This window comes from Triturus cristatus, chromosome 7 (genome assembly GCF_964204655.1).
Source record: "Triturus cristatus chromosome 7, aTriCri1.1, whole genome shotgun sequence".
Taxonomy (NCBI): Eukaryota; Metazoa; Chordata; class Amphibia; order Caudata; family Salamandridae; genus Triturus; species Triturus cristatus.
Window position 1 is genome coordinate 1855216333 of NC_140590.1, and position 17598 is coordinate 1855233930.

At 46.3% G+C, this 17598-nt stretch overlaps 1 protein-coding gene across 1 annotated transcript in view; it reads right to left on the reverse strand.

The window, feature by feature from the left end:
- Window positions 1-710: 710 nt before the first annotated feature.
- The window catches only part of LOC146813460 (uncharacterized), a 285012-nt gene continuing 268124 nt past the window's right edge, over window positions 711-17598 (reverse strand). Inside the window, 4 exon segments of the mRNA XM_085615431.1 lie at window positions 711-2349; window positions 2351-3335; window positions 4131-4229; window positions 5899-5997. Coding sequence (XP_085471557.1) covers window positions 2208-2349; window positions 2351-3335; window positions 4131-4229; window positions 5899-5997 — 1325 coding nt within the window. The 3' untranslated portion in view covers window positions 711-2207.

A 17598-nucleotide genomic window follows, 5' to 3' on the forward strand; every position in this document is an offset into this window, starting at 1 on the left:
GGCAACACAAAGTGATTTAAATGTAATCCTCCTGGCCACCAGGAGCTAATGAAGAGAGTTCAGGGCTTGTTGGGTGGATTGAATTCTGGGGGTGTTGTACACTGGCCAAGCGGCAGAATTTATGGCTGTTTTGGGGGCAGATCTGAGAACGAGACAGCTCAGCCAGTCTAAACTCATGGAAGAGTTAGGATTGTTGCCAAGGATCATAAGCTCTGTTTTGTCTTCATTAAATTTAAGATAGGAGATATTCATCTAGCTGGCAACTTTCTCTAAACATGGGTCTAATGAGGGGGACAGGGTGTCTTGCTTCTGAGTAAGAGAGAAGACTAATTGTGTATCATCTGCGTAAGAGATTATCGGGATGTCTGCAAGTGGCTGCATTTTAGGGGGGAGGGTATCTGGCGTACAGCCATCGTCAAAGACCTGAAAAGTCCTTTTCTTCAAGGAAGGACTTAAGCCAGGAAAGGGATGTTCCATAGATTCCAGAACTCTGTAATCTCACAGTGAGAATGTTATGACTTACCGTGTCAAATGCTGAGCTGATATCCCGGAGGGTAATCGCTACAGAGCCTCCCCGATCTAGCAGCCTTTTGGCTTCTGCAACCACCACCAGAAGAGCGGTCTCTGTGGCGTGATAGGGTGGAAATCCAGTCTGGGTAGAGTGCAGGATATCATGTTCCTCTAACAATTCCAACAAAATTAAGTTGACATGTTTTTCCAAAATTTTATTTATCTCAGAGAGAATTGGGGGAGAACAGCAGACAACCTGAGCCCTTCTTTAAGACGTTGCAGGCCAACAGCAGTCTCTTGTAGATCTGCAAGTAACTTCCCCCATCTTAGTACTTGCACATGATCAGTGCTTGAACAATTTATTAACTGTACATTTTCTCTCTTGTAAGATGTGCCCTTGAGAGAGTCTGGACTCTCATGCCCAGGGCAGTGCCTCCCAGTAAGTGCTATATTCTTGCGGCCGACCCCTCCAGTTTGTCATCACCTTCTGTATACAAGTGGACTGAGTGAATTAAACACTGGCCATTGGCCTGGGCTGTGGCTTGGGTGTCATGACTTTCAATCTTTCACAAGCCTACTAAACCATCAATCCATCCACGATTGGTAAACCAACTACCATTAAATTGGGTAATAGTACCACCAGTAATTTTCAGCACTTTATGACAGCAAAAAACAATGGTTTGAAGTGCCAAATAAAAAGTGCTGTTATCAGGGTTCTTACTATTCTGTGTGACCGAGAACTTGATAAATGACCAGACAGCCACAGAAGCAAATACCAGCAGGGGCAGCAAAACCATAGAGGGCTACTTGGTCCTAGGTGTCCCTGACCGCTCCCACAAACACATGTGATCCTGCTCTAACAAATGCCATCGCCCACCAAGAAATAGGCTAGTCTAAACCCAAATCATAGTTGTAAAATGTGCAAATGCATTCTGAGTCCAGTTTCAACTTTAAGCTTGAGTAGGAGAGCAGTGGAAACTAAGCACCAGCGGAACTGACTGTCTAAATGTAAATGTAGGTGAGCTTATATAGCGCACAGCTACCCGCAGTGGGTTTCCCGGCGCTTGCTTAGGGTCAATTCTGAGATAAAAACAAGAGGTAAAACAACTTTTTGCCATAGTTCCTCTCATTTGCTGCGCAAGTGTAATAAACAGGTGCAAAAGCTCAAAGCAAATGTTATTGGTGCCTGTACGTTTTACACCCATTACTACCCTGTGGCTCTGACTGAACCTGGCAGAACTCACAGGAGAACACACAAACAGCGGGTCTACAAAATCACCATGGTCTAAGCTTTGACTCAAAGCACACTACTGACAGTGAGCTGGGTAAATAGGCTCGCAGCAGGACCAAGGAAGTCACCTGCACAATTCAGAGGGAATCGGGAGAGTTTTCACCGGCTCGAGGTTGTTGTTCAGAGCCTAAGAAGCTAGTGCTTGCGCAGGTGCTCAGCACGAGGCTAGGAGGAGAGGACATGGGTACCGCATTGCATGCCAAAAATTACAATTGTGGGCATGTGTTCATACGTGACGTGAGTGTATCCAGAGCGTGATGATCCCCTGCTGACCATGAACAGGCCTGAGGACCAGGTTGCTTTGAACCTACTGCCTGGCCCCTGAAAGGAGAATCTGCTCAATCCTTGTGGACTTTCAGATGCTTCAAAATATCTGTCTTCACGTACAGCTCCAGCTACACACATCTCAGGGAAAGACCTTCTCAACCACGTGCAGTCTCCCATGATTTTCAAGCTCCATCTTTCAAATTAAGCTTTTATCACATTCATTGCAGGGAAAAGGATTCCCTTGAGTGTGGATTTTGTGGTGACAATTAAGTTGTTTCCTCACTTTTTTCACACTTTGTGCAGACGAAGAGCTTCTTATCTGTGTGGATTTTTTGGTGAAGCTGAAGAACAGATTTCCGAGAGTAATGCTTCCCACACTTGCTACAAGAAAATGGCTTCTCACCTGTGTGACACCTCTGATGGCGTTCAAAATGAAACTTTCGAGTGAAGCTTTTCCCACACTCTTTGCAGACAAAGGGCCTCACTTCTGAGTGGACAACAAGGTGACGCGCTAGCTGGCTCTTTAGAGTGAAGCTCTTCTCGCACTCAGTACAGCCGAAAGGATGCATTTGCCCGTGAACTCTCAAATGCTGCCGAAGAGTTGCCTTTTGAGTAAAGCTCTTCTCACACTCAGGGCAGGAAAATGGCTTTTCACCTTTGTGGATATTCTCATGAATCAGAAGAGCAGATTTCAAAGTAAAACGCTTCCCGCACTTGGTGCAAGAAAACGGCTTCTCACCCCTGTGACTTCTCTGGTGATGTTCAAGATAATACTTTCGAGGGAAGCTTTTCCCACACTCGCTGCAGGAAAAGGGTCTGATTCCTGAGTGGACTTGGTTGTGCCGTTGAAGCTGGCTCTTTAGAACAAAGCTCTTCCCACACTCAGTACAGGCAAAGGGATGCACTCCGCCATGGACTCTCAAATGCTGCTGAAGCGTTATATTTTGAGTAAAACTCTTGTTACATTCGGTGCAAGAAAATGGCTTCTCCCCTGTGTGAGTCATCTGGTGATTCTTAAGATGCGTCTTTTGAGTAAAACTCTTGTCACATTCAGTGCAGGAAAAGGGCCTCTCCCCGGTGTGAATCCTCTGGTGACACTTGAGATGTTTCTTTTGAAAAAAGCTCTTGTCACACTGACTGCAGGGAAAGAGTCTCTGTTTTTCATTGCATTTTTGGTGTTCTTTAAGACTGAGCCTCGTCCACTGAGTGCATGCCCGGGAGTCTTTCCTAATCTTATTTAATGTCTCTGGGTTATCTTCAGCGTCTCCTGCAAAATGAAAGAAAGTTGAAATGTCATACATGAAGATTTGTCACATGCGATGCAAACAGTACATTAGTGAACAACAAATATCAAGTTTCTATTGATTAGCAGACGCTAAGAAATTGAGTGACAGACAAGCTTTAGGTAGTACTGCGACAGATAAAAAATAAGGCTTTCCTGTTGCAGAAAAGTCCTGCAGTCTTGACCTCGGTAATCCAGCACAAATGAGCTCTCGGAATGTGGTGAAGGACTTCTCCAAAGGGGCAGCCAAGAAAGTCTGCATGAATGGCTTCTCCAAACGTATTATTTTTACAATGTTTTACTGAACCTTGCACCAATCCCAAACACGATGGGATGAAGGAGATTTGAAATGTATAATTCAGCCAATTTACTTTCTCTACGCAATAGCTTGCAGAATGTTACGCTGTACCCAGTACCACAGTAGTAGAAAGATCAATGTTAACCCCAATCCTTTCATGCCCACCTCCCATGGCATCAGGTGTCCCAATAACTCTGAAAACATTAACACCCTTACCCCATAATACCCCCATCACAGCAAGGCAGTGTCTGCCATCTGGCTGGAAGCTGGCACAACTCCTCCTCTTGCCAATCCGCCCACCTCCTTCTGTATCAGTAGCTGCGCCTTCAACACATGAGCCGTGAACGCACTTAAGAAATGGTAACGTGTGCATGCATACAGAGGTCAGAAAGGACACAGAACATGTTCATTAGCAGGCGCAGGGGCTCCCTTGCCACCATAGATCTCCTTGGATCCCAAGCTGATAAGTGCCATTTATTCACCTTTGCCCCCGCCGGCACTCTCGAATCCGTTCGTCTGGTGATAGCCGAAGCCATCCACGTCTTCCTCCTCTTTGAAACGAAATGAAATAATCTCATGCCCTGCCACAAAGAAACATATGTTTAATGTTACAAACTGAAGACATTAGGAGTGTCAATTCCAACGGCATCAAACATATTCTTCACTATATATATATATATATATATATATATATATATATATATATATATATATATATATATATATATATATATATATATATAATGTTATATAATGGGGTGAGGGGCAATGAGGGAAAAGCTTCTAATTCTAGCGGAAGGCCTGACTGGCAGATGGCGGCGCCTTACTACTGAGTGGCCCTGTAGACATCTGCATCTTCTTACTGGAGGGTGGGAGGTCGGTGGTGCAGTTGTCTGTTGAATATTCAGTGGGAACATGTTCACTAAATCCCTTTACACCATAGGATCCTATTTTATATTGGGCAGGCAGGCTGCCCCAGTCATAGCGTGCGCACCATTTCACGAGATCCCCAACAGGTTGGTGGGGATTTTTCACTTTATATTTTTACTTTTTCATTTTACTGTGCATTTGTAGTTTAGGGGGCGGGGCTCGCTGGCAGAGCAGGAGTGGCCTCTGGCACTGCTGGAACATAGAACAACAGAGACTGGTAAATCCATATGTGGACTGGAACCTGGCCTGTGCGGGACACATGATCTTCCCAAGCGTCCCACCCATGAACAATTACAACTTCACCTGCTAAGTGAGTACCTATGGCCACCGACACCTCGGCCAGCTAATGGCGCAGCAAACTCACTCATTGTATGGATGACCCCAAGGCTGAGGTGAGATTAATGTGGAGCCAGCCAGCTCACTGCCATTACAGAGTGACAGAACAGCACCACAGAACTTTCTAATGTAAAGTATGTGTTCACACCTCACTACACAGTACTGTAGAAGCTGCAGACAGTGCACATAGTGACTGACGGTCTCTTACTCAGCCTGACAGCTGCTTCATCACATATCCTTTCTAACACCAATCCAAGTAAACAGTCTGCCTAGCTTCAGGGACAAGGGAGCATTATGCAAACAGACTGAAGTGCTTTGCTTAGCAAAACTTATGGCTCTTACTACGTCATCAGGCACTGCAGACCATGAGCACCAGGATGCGCGTCCCTCCTTGACTTTATAGGAGAGTAGGGCTGGTGTATCGGGCCATCATGCAGGGCCTGGCGGACTGGGCTGACAGGTCAGTGGTAGGCTGTTTTGGGCTGTTTGGGGGCCTGTTTTAGGGTCTGCTGGGCTGGTGTTTACTGTTATTCAATCTCCCATACCTTGCAAAACACTTATACAACATGTCTTTAGAAGTTCAACACTGCCCTAATTTGCAAACATAGCCCACTTGTTAAGGAATCTAATTCACTAATGGGGGCCACTTTTATTTTGGTGCCGAGGCCTATTTTCTGTCGCACTTCGGCGCTGGGGAGGAGGGGCTTGATTTTCCTTCTTTATGTAAAGAGGAACACACTTTTATGCACATATTCAAGTGTACCCTGGAGGGCAAAAGCAATGGCCATCTACACTAAGAAAGGAGTTTTCCCAGCTGTAGAAAACCCTGAAGTGGAAACGAAGATTATCGAAAGAGACATGGGATGGCAAACAGAAGAAAAGTCCAGCTTGACTAAATATGACATATTACACACGCTTGTCAGGGGTGGGTCATGGGATTATGTCACTGTGCACTTCTCCTGACTGCAATCAACGTTTACTTACCCAAGGATCCACTGGTGCACTCGTCTGTCCTAATGTCATCATGGCTGATGGAATGCGTCTCTTCCTCCTCCTTTATAGTAATGGCAATAATTTCACACCCTGGTGTATAAAGACAAATGAGGTATAAAATTACAACCTACAGGAATGCATCGTCCAACAGAAGGGCAGAGTTAGTGTTACACCTGAGGTCATGGGAAGGATAGCAGGTGTCGCGTCTGAGTTACAAAAGTTAGAAGAAAAGTCTACGGCTATGCAAAGGGTCAGTCTAAAAGCAAGGGTTAGGGTCGGGAAGAGGCTCCCCACTTTCTCCATTGCGTAATTCCTCCCAAAAGATTTGTAAAAGTAAATGTGGTGATTTTGAAACAAAAATGTGCCACAGCAGAGTCTCCACGGAGGGCTCGTCATGACCTCATGTCATTTGGGAACCACCTCTCCCTCAGACCGGGATGCAGCGGGAATGCCCTGAATAGGTGGAGAGGTGTGGCTCACTGGTTAGAGGTGGCAGACCCGTAAGCAGAGGACGGCCTGGGACCAGGGTTCGATTCCCGACGCGGCAGGGTCGTGGACGAGGGTCAGCGGGCTCGATAATTCTCGCCTCGGTGCCCACTCCAGTCAGGGACCACACTCGGCAACTCTGGGCATTAGCTTGCCTCATCTTCACAATGGCCCCCCCAGACCGCCGGGGATGCTTGGTCGCACCTTAGAGATACCCATTAGGGACCATCTCTCAGGGTGAGCCAGGACGGGTTCCCCAGCGGTCGAAGCGCGGAGATACTCCTCCGGGAGTTGATTCCAGCGCTATATAAACCCACAATTAAATTAAATTAAATAGGAGATATTCACAATCTATCTAGAATCAAAGTAACACAGTTATAGGGAAAACCCAGTGAAAGGCACTCATAACAAGTGGCTGCAATTTTAAGGCGCAAACCCAGAAACTGCTGATTATCTTGAGTCCCACACCTCAAAAAGGAGAACTGCAAGCAAATTGTAACTGAACTCACTCGGTGCGGGGTGTGCGAACTGGGGGCCAACTCCTGCATTTGAGCATATTTTGGGCTGGCTTCAAATCCCAATTTAGGAGTAAGCAAGTGTTACCGCTTGAGAAGGAATTGCACACCACCACCATGGCTAAGTCACTTAAAATAAATGAAAAGACTTAGGGCTACTTGTACGTAACTTTTTCGAATTCGCAAACGGCACGATTCGCAGAAACAAGCCATTCGCTATCGGTATTAAGCCCTTTTCTATTTGCCAAACCCTATTCTGCGAATCTGTGACCTATTATCGAATGACAAAATAGGTTACCGAGTTGGTATAAGGAAGGGGCGTGTTAAGGGCGTCCCTTCCTAACTGCGGCTATGTATGAATGTTTTGTGACCAAAATGCGGTCGCAAAACATTTGCTTTTTACCACCAAATTTAATTTGGAGGTAACCCATTTCCAAACAGAAAGGAGTCCCCAAGGGGCGCTTTCCCCTTTGTGAATGTATGCAAAAACGTGTTTTTAAACAGCAGTCAGTGGTTGCACAGACCACTGCCTACTCTTACAAAATTAAAAGAAAACTTTTCATTTTTCTTTTTGAAACACATTTAATTTTTCTTTAAGGAAAATGAGCTGCTTTAAAAAAAATGTTTGCTTTATTTAAAAGCAAACACAGCCATGGTGGTCTGCTGACCCCAGCAGGCCACCATCCCTGTGTTTTCACCGATTCCCAATGGGTGGCAAATTGAGACCTACCTCAAAAATATTAATGAGGCAGGTCAACTGTGATCCACTGGGAATCGCAAACAGTGCAACAATGTTGTACATAACTCGCAAATATTTGCAATTAAGAAATCTCAAACGGATATGTTAGTACATGTGGCCCCCCCTGACAGATGGTTCTGGCATGTCCTGGGTCTTCACATCAAGAGCATTACTGGAGAGGGAAATCCTGCAGAAAGGGTTAATTCATGTTATTTCTTTAACAGTTCCACAATAATCAATTTAGAAGCCGCGCTGGCTTAAGCCATGGCACACCTGAGCACATTTCCAATGTAAATATATATAGACACGACGGTCAAACACGTCTCCGGGAACACAACCAAGGTTCCTCTATCCTGAACCAGTATAGAATTCACATTTAAAAACTGAAGACGGGGGTGCACTCCATTCACGCTACATTGTCAATAAAGTCAGATATAAAAGTAAAATACTCCTTGAATCCAATTTCTTGAATCAAGGCTTCTTTTTCCAAATGTGTGATCATTCTCAAATTTCTGTGCATAAAAGAGTCTTGAATTACCTCAATAGATCAGCCAGTGTACTTCTTTCCAATTACGCATCTTTTTCTGGGCAGCAAGGTAATATTGTCGCGAGTATCCAGAAACAGACTCACAATAATGGGGGGGGGGGAATCAAAAGATTTACAATTGCATAGAGTAATAATAATTACAAGCGTGGATCGATAGCCCGGGTAAGCCTAAGGTAAGCCGCACATGGCAGTGTTGTCACACTTCACAGGTGTGATTTGATTCATTTGAGGCCACTTCAGAGACACTTGTCATAAGTATTAAAAATAAAATGCTAATCCAACAGAATTAGTGGCAAATGATGAGCTCTTCACTAAAAACACTTGAGTTAGGTCTCAACATAGAGACCACTGGTGATGCCACAGTGGCCTCTGCGTGGTCCCCGGGTGTCCATGCATGGCTCCCGGGTGTCCCTGTGTGGTCCACGGGTGTCCATGCATGGCTCCCGGGTGTCCCTGTGTGGTCCACGGGTGTCCATGCGTGGCTCCTGGGTGTCCATGCGTGGCTCCCGGGTGTCCATGCGTGGCTCCCGGGTGTCCATGCGTGGCTCCCAGGTGTCCATGCGTGGCTCCCGGGTGTCCAAGCGTGGCTCCCGGGTGTCCCTGCGTGGTCCCCGGGTGTCCCTGCGTGGTCCCCAGGTGTCCATGCGTAGCTCCCGGGTGTCCCTGCATGGTTCCTGGGTGTCCATGCGTGGTTCCTTGGTGTCCATGCCTGTCTCCTTTCTGATAAGCTTGGTAAGCCTTCGAGCACCAGCACAGAATCTCCTTAACCAAGTCATATTTGCTCATGCTGTATGTTGCCGTTGGTCATAACTTTGTTGACCAATAGAGAACAAACACATTTATGGCTCGGTGCATGAGCTCTCGGGTCTGGAAAGGTCCTTTCCATACATGGGGGACCCAAAATCAACAACATGCGTATTTCAGAAACAAAATGTCCATAAATCCGCACAAAATGCCATTCGGTAAAAATATTCCACAGCATCACATCACATAAAGAACATTTGACAAGGCAGACACAGACCACACCAAAACACAACTCACAGTGTTGACACCTGTTCGATGTTCAGGATTGATGGGGGACTGGCAGGTACCTCTACAGTGCAATCCAGAAAGGCTCTTATCCAGAATGGTTTTTCCATGCTTAGGTACTGTTCAGATAAACCCTAAAACCTACAGAGCACGTGCTTTCGAAACACTGTCGAAATTCTATGTTTTCAACTGGCACATCATTCTAGACGTAGGCCTATTGGGCAAGGTATTGCACAAATCGTCCAATAACAGGTCTCCTTGTACACGGAATACTATACACATTGGTGTATAATAGGGGTCATCACTCATTTCAACCACCATGTTAATCATAACTGCCAACTTCACATTTTATCCCACCATGAATCTCAACAAGAAGACATCTCTAGATTCTGCAGCCTCCATCTCAGCAGTAAGTGATGTCACTGCATTTGCCAGCGCCCATTTGTACAGGAAGTGACATTACTGCTTTCAAAACCAACATTAAAAGGAAAAAAAACAGGTGAGCAGAATGAATTTCCCAGCATCAACCCCAACAAGACGACATCTTTGTCTTCCCAGCATCCATCTCCACAGGTAGTTATAACACGGGATTTCCCATCATCCATGCGTACGGGAAGTGGCATCACAGCATTTTCCCTCCTTCCTAATCTTTCACAGACCTGCCCTCCCAGGGAATCTGTTGGCCTGTTGTCCTAAACCCAGGGTGGCCAAGATAAGCACATTGCATGTTTGTACCTGAAGGAACTAGGGTCAGAACCCCAGCTGCCCCTGTAAGCCTCCTGCCATGTCTCTGTCAAACACCACTACACACACCATGGAAGACCCTGCAAACATACTCACTATACTTGCACATCGAAACCCCAACAACCTCACCCACACGCCTCTCACAAGAATACACACACCAACCACATCACACTGCCTTTAACTAATGCTCATCAACGTACACTCAGCTTTAAGCCACACCCTGACATCATCACAGACCACAACCTGTCACAGTAACTTGGCTTCTTCCACCCTTGACTTCATCTTAGCTCAACAAACGCCCATTAAACTTCTTTATCACGACCGTGGGACAAGCGACAGCCGATATTGTTAAAGAAATAAAAAGCATACAGAATGTTTTGGACACTTTCAAATCTCAGCCCTGTCTTATGGATAAAAGACTTGGACGGACCAGTCTAGCAGGTTGTCTGACACTGCAGTGCCTGGCACCACTAGGGTTTGTTAAAAGAACCCTCACACACCAACCTAGTTGGTGTCATGCTTCATCATCGGGTTCCCAGCTGAGTAGCCAAATGCTACTCAGCTGTGCTGCGACACCTGATTACAGTGGCAAAAGACACACAACGGATGGACGGAATGCAGAACAAATCAAAACATTCACCCCCAGTCAAGAGATCTGGGTTAAATCCATCATTCTTTTGCTCACCATGCCACCCCAGTTTAGACCTGGCCATATGCAAATCAGCCTTGACCCAGTGCCTCATGGAAACAGTCCAGCCCGAACTGCCATGCCAGGTCCTCCCTGGACCGAAAACAAGCATCCTAGGACAGGTTTCGGGGTTTCACCCCTCTTCAGCCCGGATAGCTTGATTCCAGTGGCACAGTGAGCCCAGGACCCACAGAACAGCGCCCAAGGGGCTCCTTGGGTGGCTGGACACCTGACACCTGTCACTGGGCATACACGGTGTGGGTCATGTGATGTTTGATCTCTGACGAAGAACACAAAAGAGGTAAATGTGGGTCTGAAATATCTTTGGCAACAGCGAGTACATACAAACTGTAACTCGTCCAATGTGATCTACATGATCAAGTGCCCGTGTAATTTGATCTATGTCGGGATGACCTGTAGAAAGGTGAAAGTGAGGATAATGGAGCATAGGAGCAATATCAGATGTTCTAGGACCAACACACGCCTCACATTACATTTTGCTGAGAAAGGGCACACAATACATTATATATACTGGACTGTTTTGGATAAACCTGCCTTTACATCATCTACGAGAGACCTTTCACAAGCCCTGTTCGTGCGGGAGCAGAAGTTGGTATACCGCACGAAGAGTCATGTCTATGGACTCAAAGATGAAATACCGTGGTCAGCACTGGGTAGAAAATGAATTTGAACCCGTAGGTCTCGCTCTAAACTTTCCAATTTTTACTGTATGAGAGAGTTGAGGAATATTTAGATTAGAGTACTCTATTTGACCTCTGAGTAGCTACATAGCACCAAGAAAATCGGTAAGACAGCCAAGAACTACCCTCTGATATATAGGTTTTTTTTTGGGGGTGCTACCGTTGTTATTTTATATGTTTGACATCTCACATATAAATTATCAACTTGTGAATATTTGTTAACATTGGCATCTTTTAGACTAATACACCCCAATTTTTTGGCTCAAATGAGAGATCGTATAGTGGTTTGTAGTACTTCTAATCTGGACGAACTGCGTACTAGGTTGTCGTTTCCCGCGAGAGTAGGCGCATAGCCTCGATGGGGTGTGGGGTTAGCGGTCTAGTTTCTCACGTGGTGCGTGCTTCGTCATACGCGCGCACCACGTGATGAAAAGCGGAAGAGATATGATGAGTGAGACGGAAACCTGTGGTACCTACACGGCACCAGGAGAGATGGATTTCGTAGGCGGCATACCACTCTTGACGAAGTAAGGTGTATGTGGACATATACTTGGGGGAGAATATACTTACATCACGGTTGTTTTCGATTGTAAGAAAAGGCCAATGATTGAAGCAATTAGTTCCTTTTGGGAGCGATCTAGGTATCCTGCTTGATTTACGGTAATACCCCATAGAGTTCCCCTCATTTTAACGGATGGTGGACATGGGGATAGTAGACTGTGTTCTTGGATGATGGCACTATATAACATGTGCAGTGCCTTCCTGATGAACTTTTGCGATAATATTAAGGGAGAACGTCTTTTCAGTTGGGTGGATATTCTTTGGAGTGGGAATCGAACAAAGAAGTGAATATCTTGTGATTTCCTTCCCACAGTGTGTGACTACAGAGGGTCGCCCTCTGCTCCAGTGCCATTTCTAGCTTTCTACTCAATAAACTCTGGTAAGAAGTGTGAAGTGTTGGACATTATGAGACCCAGATTTATTGCACCTGAACTAAAATCTATGTTTACGATACGGGGCATGATGCCTCTATATCTTTTACATTATGTTGGATTTTGTGCAGTGTCTTCACTGTCTCTCTTCAGCACGTTGCTTCTTTTTGTAAAGTATGTTATCAATTTATATGGATATGAATCACAGATTATGTGATATATATAGACCATTAGGAGGGCCATTGATTGCCCGTAAATTTATAATGGTGGATTCTGCACCGTGTACGAAAGATCTTGGTCACACCAATTGGGTGGTTTGCGAATGTTTGGGATTGTTTAAAAGCACACATTTATTAATTTTCCTTTGTATTTTATATTGGTTGTGGAAATAATTGTTGTTATTGTTTTGTCTTTTATCTTTCAGTTTTTATTGGAAGAGTAAAGTTACAAAAATACTCCAGACTCACAGGTGGAGTATAGCCCATTATAGTGGGCAGTGAGAGGGGTTTTGGAAAAGTAGCATAGGGATCCAACTTGTCCTGATGAATGCCGGAGAATAAGCTTTGAACCGGCAGAAACATGTTGACCGCTATGCAGAATGGAGGGGTGGTGAGCACTTAATTTACTCACTCCACCACTATCCATTAGGTATATATTCCTTTATATACCTTTTTAATCCTGACTAGGGAATCCATGAATAAAATTATTATAGAGATATCCCTGAGCCAGTTTTAAAACTCACGATTTATCTGCACTTTAGGATCCTGTCTTTTTCGTTTGTCTTTATCACTGTTGTATTGTTTACCCCTCCCTATTGCTCCACCTCTAGCGTTGGGTTTGCGCAGAGGCGTTAGTAGCAGCCCTATGATGAAGCATGCCACAACTTGCTGTGGGTGAGGGCAGTTTTTACAAAGTGTGTGTGCTCTCTTGAATCTATTACATTTGCAAACTTACATAGGCCGACTTTTTGGTTGCTCTACCTGCTTGTGTGTGTTTACGTATTACTAGGAGGTTGAGGTAGGGCTTTTTCCTTCTCCCCCCTTTTCTTTATTGTGGGTATCATATGCAAATCAACCTTGACCCAGTGCCTCATGGGAACAGTCCAGCCCGAACTGCCAAGCCAGGTCCTCCCTGGACCGGAAACAAGCATCCTAGGACCGGTTTCGGGGTTTCACCCCTCTTCAGCCAGGAAAGCTTGATTCCAGTGGCACAGTGAGCCCAGGACCCACGTCTGGGCATACCTGGTGCACTAAGGGTGAGAAAGCAAAAGACACACAATTGATGGACGGAATGCAGAACAAATCAAAACATTCACCCCCCCCCGTCAAGAGATCTGGGTTAAATCCATCATTCTTTTGCTCACCATGCCACCCCAGTTTAGACCTGGCCATATGCAAATCAGTCATGTCCCTGTGCCTCATGGGAACAGTCCAGCCCGAACTGCCAAGCCAGGTCCTCCCTGGACCGGAAACAAGCATCCTAGGACCGGTTTTGGGGTTTCACCCTTCTGCAGCCAGGATAGCTTGATTCCAGTGGCACAGTGAGCCCAGGACCCACGTCTGGGCATACCTGACGCACTTAGGGCGAGAAAGCAAAAGACATACAATACATGGACGGAACGCAGAACAAATCAAAACATTCACCCCCAGTCAAGAGATCTGGGTTAAATCCATTATTCTTTTGCTCACCATGCCACCCCAGTTTAGACCTGGCCATATGCAAATCAGTCTTGACACTGTGCCTCATGAGAACAGTGCAGCCTGAACTGCCAAGCCAGGTCCTCCCTGGACCGGAAACAAGCATCCTAGGACCGGTTTCGGGGTTTCACCCCTCTTCAGCCAGGAAAGCTTGATTCCAGTGGCACAGTGAGCCCAGGACCCACGTCTGGGCATACATGGCACACTTAGGGTGAGAAAGCAAAAGACACACAATTGATGGATGGAATGCAGAACAAACCAAAACATTCACCCCCAGTCAAAAGATCTGGGTTAAATCCATCATTCTTTTGCTCACCATGCCACCCCAGTTTAGACCTGGTCATATGCAAATCAATCATGTCCCTGTGCCTCATGGGATCAGTCCAGCCCCAACTGACAAGCCAGGTCCTCCCTGGACCAGAAACAAGCATCCTAGGACCGGTTTCGGGGTTTCACCCTTCTTCAGCCAGGATAGCTTGATTCCAGTGGCACAGTGAGCCCAGGACCCACGTCTGGGCATACCTGACGAACTTAGGACGAGAAAGCAAAAGACACACAATACATGGGCGGAATGCAGAACAAATCAAAACATTCACCCCCAGTCAAGAGATCTGTGTTAAATACATCATTCTTTTGCTCACCATGCCACCCCAGTTTAGACCTGGCCATATGCAAATCAGTCTTGACCCTGTGCCTTTATATATCATAGTTGTGGTTGCTGAAGCACTCAGTGTCAATTAAACGTGTATCGCCAATCATACTCATGTCATGCATTCAAAAGCAGTAAGTGGAGTCACATGCATGTGAGTTAAGGATGTGGCATACAATGTATTCCAGGTTGCATAATTTATGTGTTACATGTTGTACTGTATTGTTTTGTCTTGCTTTCTTTTACAGGTACACACACAGTAGTGGACCCAAATTACGGTCAGTCCACAAAGCATATTTAGCACACCTTAGCACGTGTGCTTTAAAATGCGTATACACGTGGTTTATCAGATTAAGCGCTGGAAACAGTGTCCCCCTAGGACCCGCGAGGACCGGTTACATGATGTGGCAAATATGGCATCCCATGAAAAGAGTTTGTATCACCTACTAGAACAGAAGCACACCTTCAAAACCATCTGGGACCCCTCTGTTATAGGTACTGCCCAGTGAAGAGGGATGTAATGTAGTACATTGGCTCATTACGTCTTTGGTTTGTTTTGTAACAGGTTTGGGGCCCACCCTTTTGGCATGTACAGTCTGTGAGTGGCAGAGTTTTGGGGATACTGTAGAAATATGTTTTGTTCTCCCTTTTCACACAATCTTCTGTCCTTTCTCACTTTTTGTGATTTTTTTACATTCTTTTTCTGTTTCCTAAACGGAGATTGCTCCGCTTGCGCAGTACACTTTCGATGAGGAGGCATCAGGGTGGGTTTTATGGTAGCTTGAAACCTGAGTAGGCAGGTTATCCTACAGGTATTCACAGAATTTGGTTTACTCTGTGCTATTCGATTATAACAAGGAGTGCATCCTCTTCTTTTTCTTCTTGGAAAATATGAATGAAGAAATGTTCCTTAGACATAGAGCCTCGTTCTGGAGTCTGCATCCTAGATACCTTCTGACCTTGGATGCCCCATTCACTGTTCAAATGTTTTGGTTTGTCTTTCTTTCTTTGTGTTGTCTCATCTTAGTGGACGGTTGCAAAGTTAGCTGTCCTATGGATGCCTATTGCATCCATTTGGGGTTAAGTTGGCGCCTTCTTGAACATTTACTCCCCCACCCGCCGGTTCCCTTTACGGCAGGGGACTTCTGCACCTCACTAGTGTCTGTCTCCTGGCAGGCGCAGGCATATCTCTATCCCTTACTACACCATGTCTGTTTACGCCTATAGTTTCTTTATATGGAATATCCGGGGTATGGCCTCCATGCATAAACGTTATAAAGAAGATGCTACCTTGCTCCGATGGAAGGTACATTTTGCCTTCCTTCAGGAGATGCACTTGGTGGCTACGGGGTGTCCAAGCTACAGTCCAGATAGAAAGGTCAGGTATTTGGCACAGACTATTTGGCCTATGCCCGAGGGGTGGCGGTACGGACCAGGGCGGAGACACCACTCCGGGAGGATAGAACACATGTTGATGCAGATGGCCGGCTTGTGTTTTGGGGGGGGGGGGGGTGTTAATGGACATCTGTCAAATCTAGGAGTTGTTTATGCACCACAGTTGGACCATGGACCATTTGTCCTTTTGGTCCTGCGTAACCTTCTCATGCCTGATTGGCCGGATGTACCTAGGATCATCGGGTGGATTTCAATACGGTCCTTGATGCCTCCCTTGATCATTCGATGACACTGCCCTCTCAATCCCCTATATCAGAGGTTCTTAACCTGTGGTCTACGAAGCATACTCAGGGAGTCCGCCACTGCTAAGAAGATTAAATAATATTAACAAATTATTAGTGTATAAAAATAAAGAAGCAAAATGTAATCTTGTAAATTTTAAAACGTTCTGTAAGCGTGAAGGAATTTGAAATTAGAGGCTGAAAATGAACTTAGTATCCTGAGATTGAATCGTGGGCGCAGTGCATCAAACATGGACGATAAGTGGCCTGAATGAATTTAGAAGAATCTCCAATCTTCACATTAAAATTAAAATTTTGCCGGTGAGCTCGGACCTTATAGCGGGGGGGGACTTTAACCTGGTTTGGGACGCGGAGCTGGACCGCTGTGGAGGAGGCTTTCATGGCGTGGGGGCCCTGTCGGCCACTGTGAAAAAATCCCTTACTGCTTTGAACTTGGTAGATGTGTGGCGTTACCACTCCCCGGGGCTGAAAGACTTCACCTTTTACTCACATGCACACCGCTCTTACTCTCGCATCGACATGCTCTTTGTCTCCCACTCCCTGCTCACAGACACTATGTCGGCTACACACTCGAGCATTTCGGTCTCTGACCATGCCCACGTGGAGGTGTTACTCCAAGAGCGCCCCACACGTACCTTCGGTCCACGCCGCTGGCGGTTCCCGGATCACGCCCTACGGGACCCGGTAGACAGGGAGGAAATAAAAGCGGCTATACTGGAATACTTCGAACATAACGAGTTGCCGGAGACTCCCCTTCCCCTCTTATGGGATGCCTTCAAAGCCACGATACGGGGCACCCTCACGGCTATAGCTGCCGCCCGGACGCGGGAAGCCCAACTGTACGAAACCAGACTCACCCGCGAACTCAAGACGGTGGAGAAGATGGACCAGGCCCGCCCGTCGGCGACCCATAAGCGGCGTCTGGCGGTCCTTCGGGGACAGCTACGGGCGCATAGGACGAATAAGGCGGAACGGGCGCTCCTTGCGCTCCGGCAGTGCTTTTACATCGAAGGGGATAAGGTGGGAGTAGTACTAGCGCGGCGGTTGCGTACGAGGGCGGCCAGGGCCCATATCGCGAAGCTGCAGGGGGCGGGGGGCACTTGGGCGACCACTGAAGCTGCGAAGCTCCAGGAGTTTCATGATTACTATTCCTCCCTATACAAGAGAGACCCGCCGGACCCTGCATTGATCGCGGAGACCCTGGGAGAGTGTGAATGGGAGCCGTTGAGTAAACATCACTCTGAGCTCTTAGAGGAGCCCATTACAC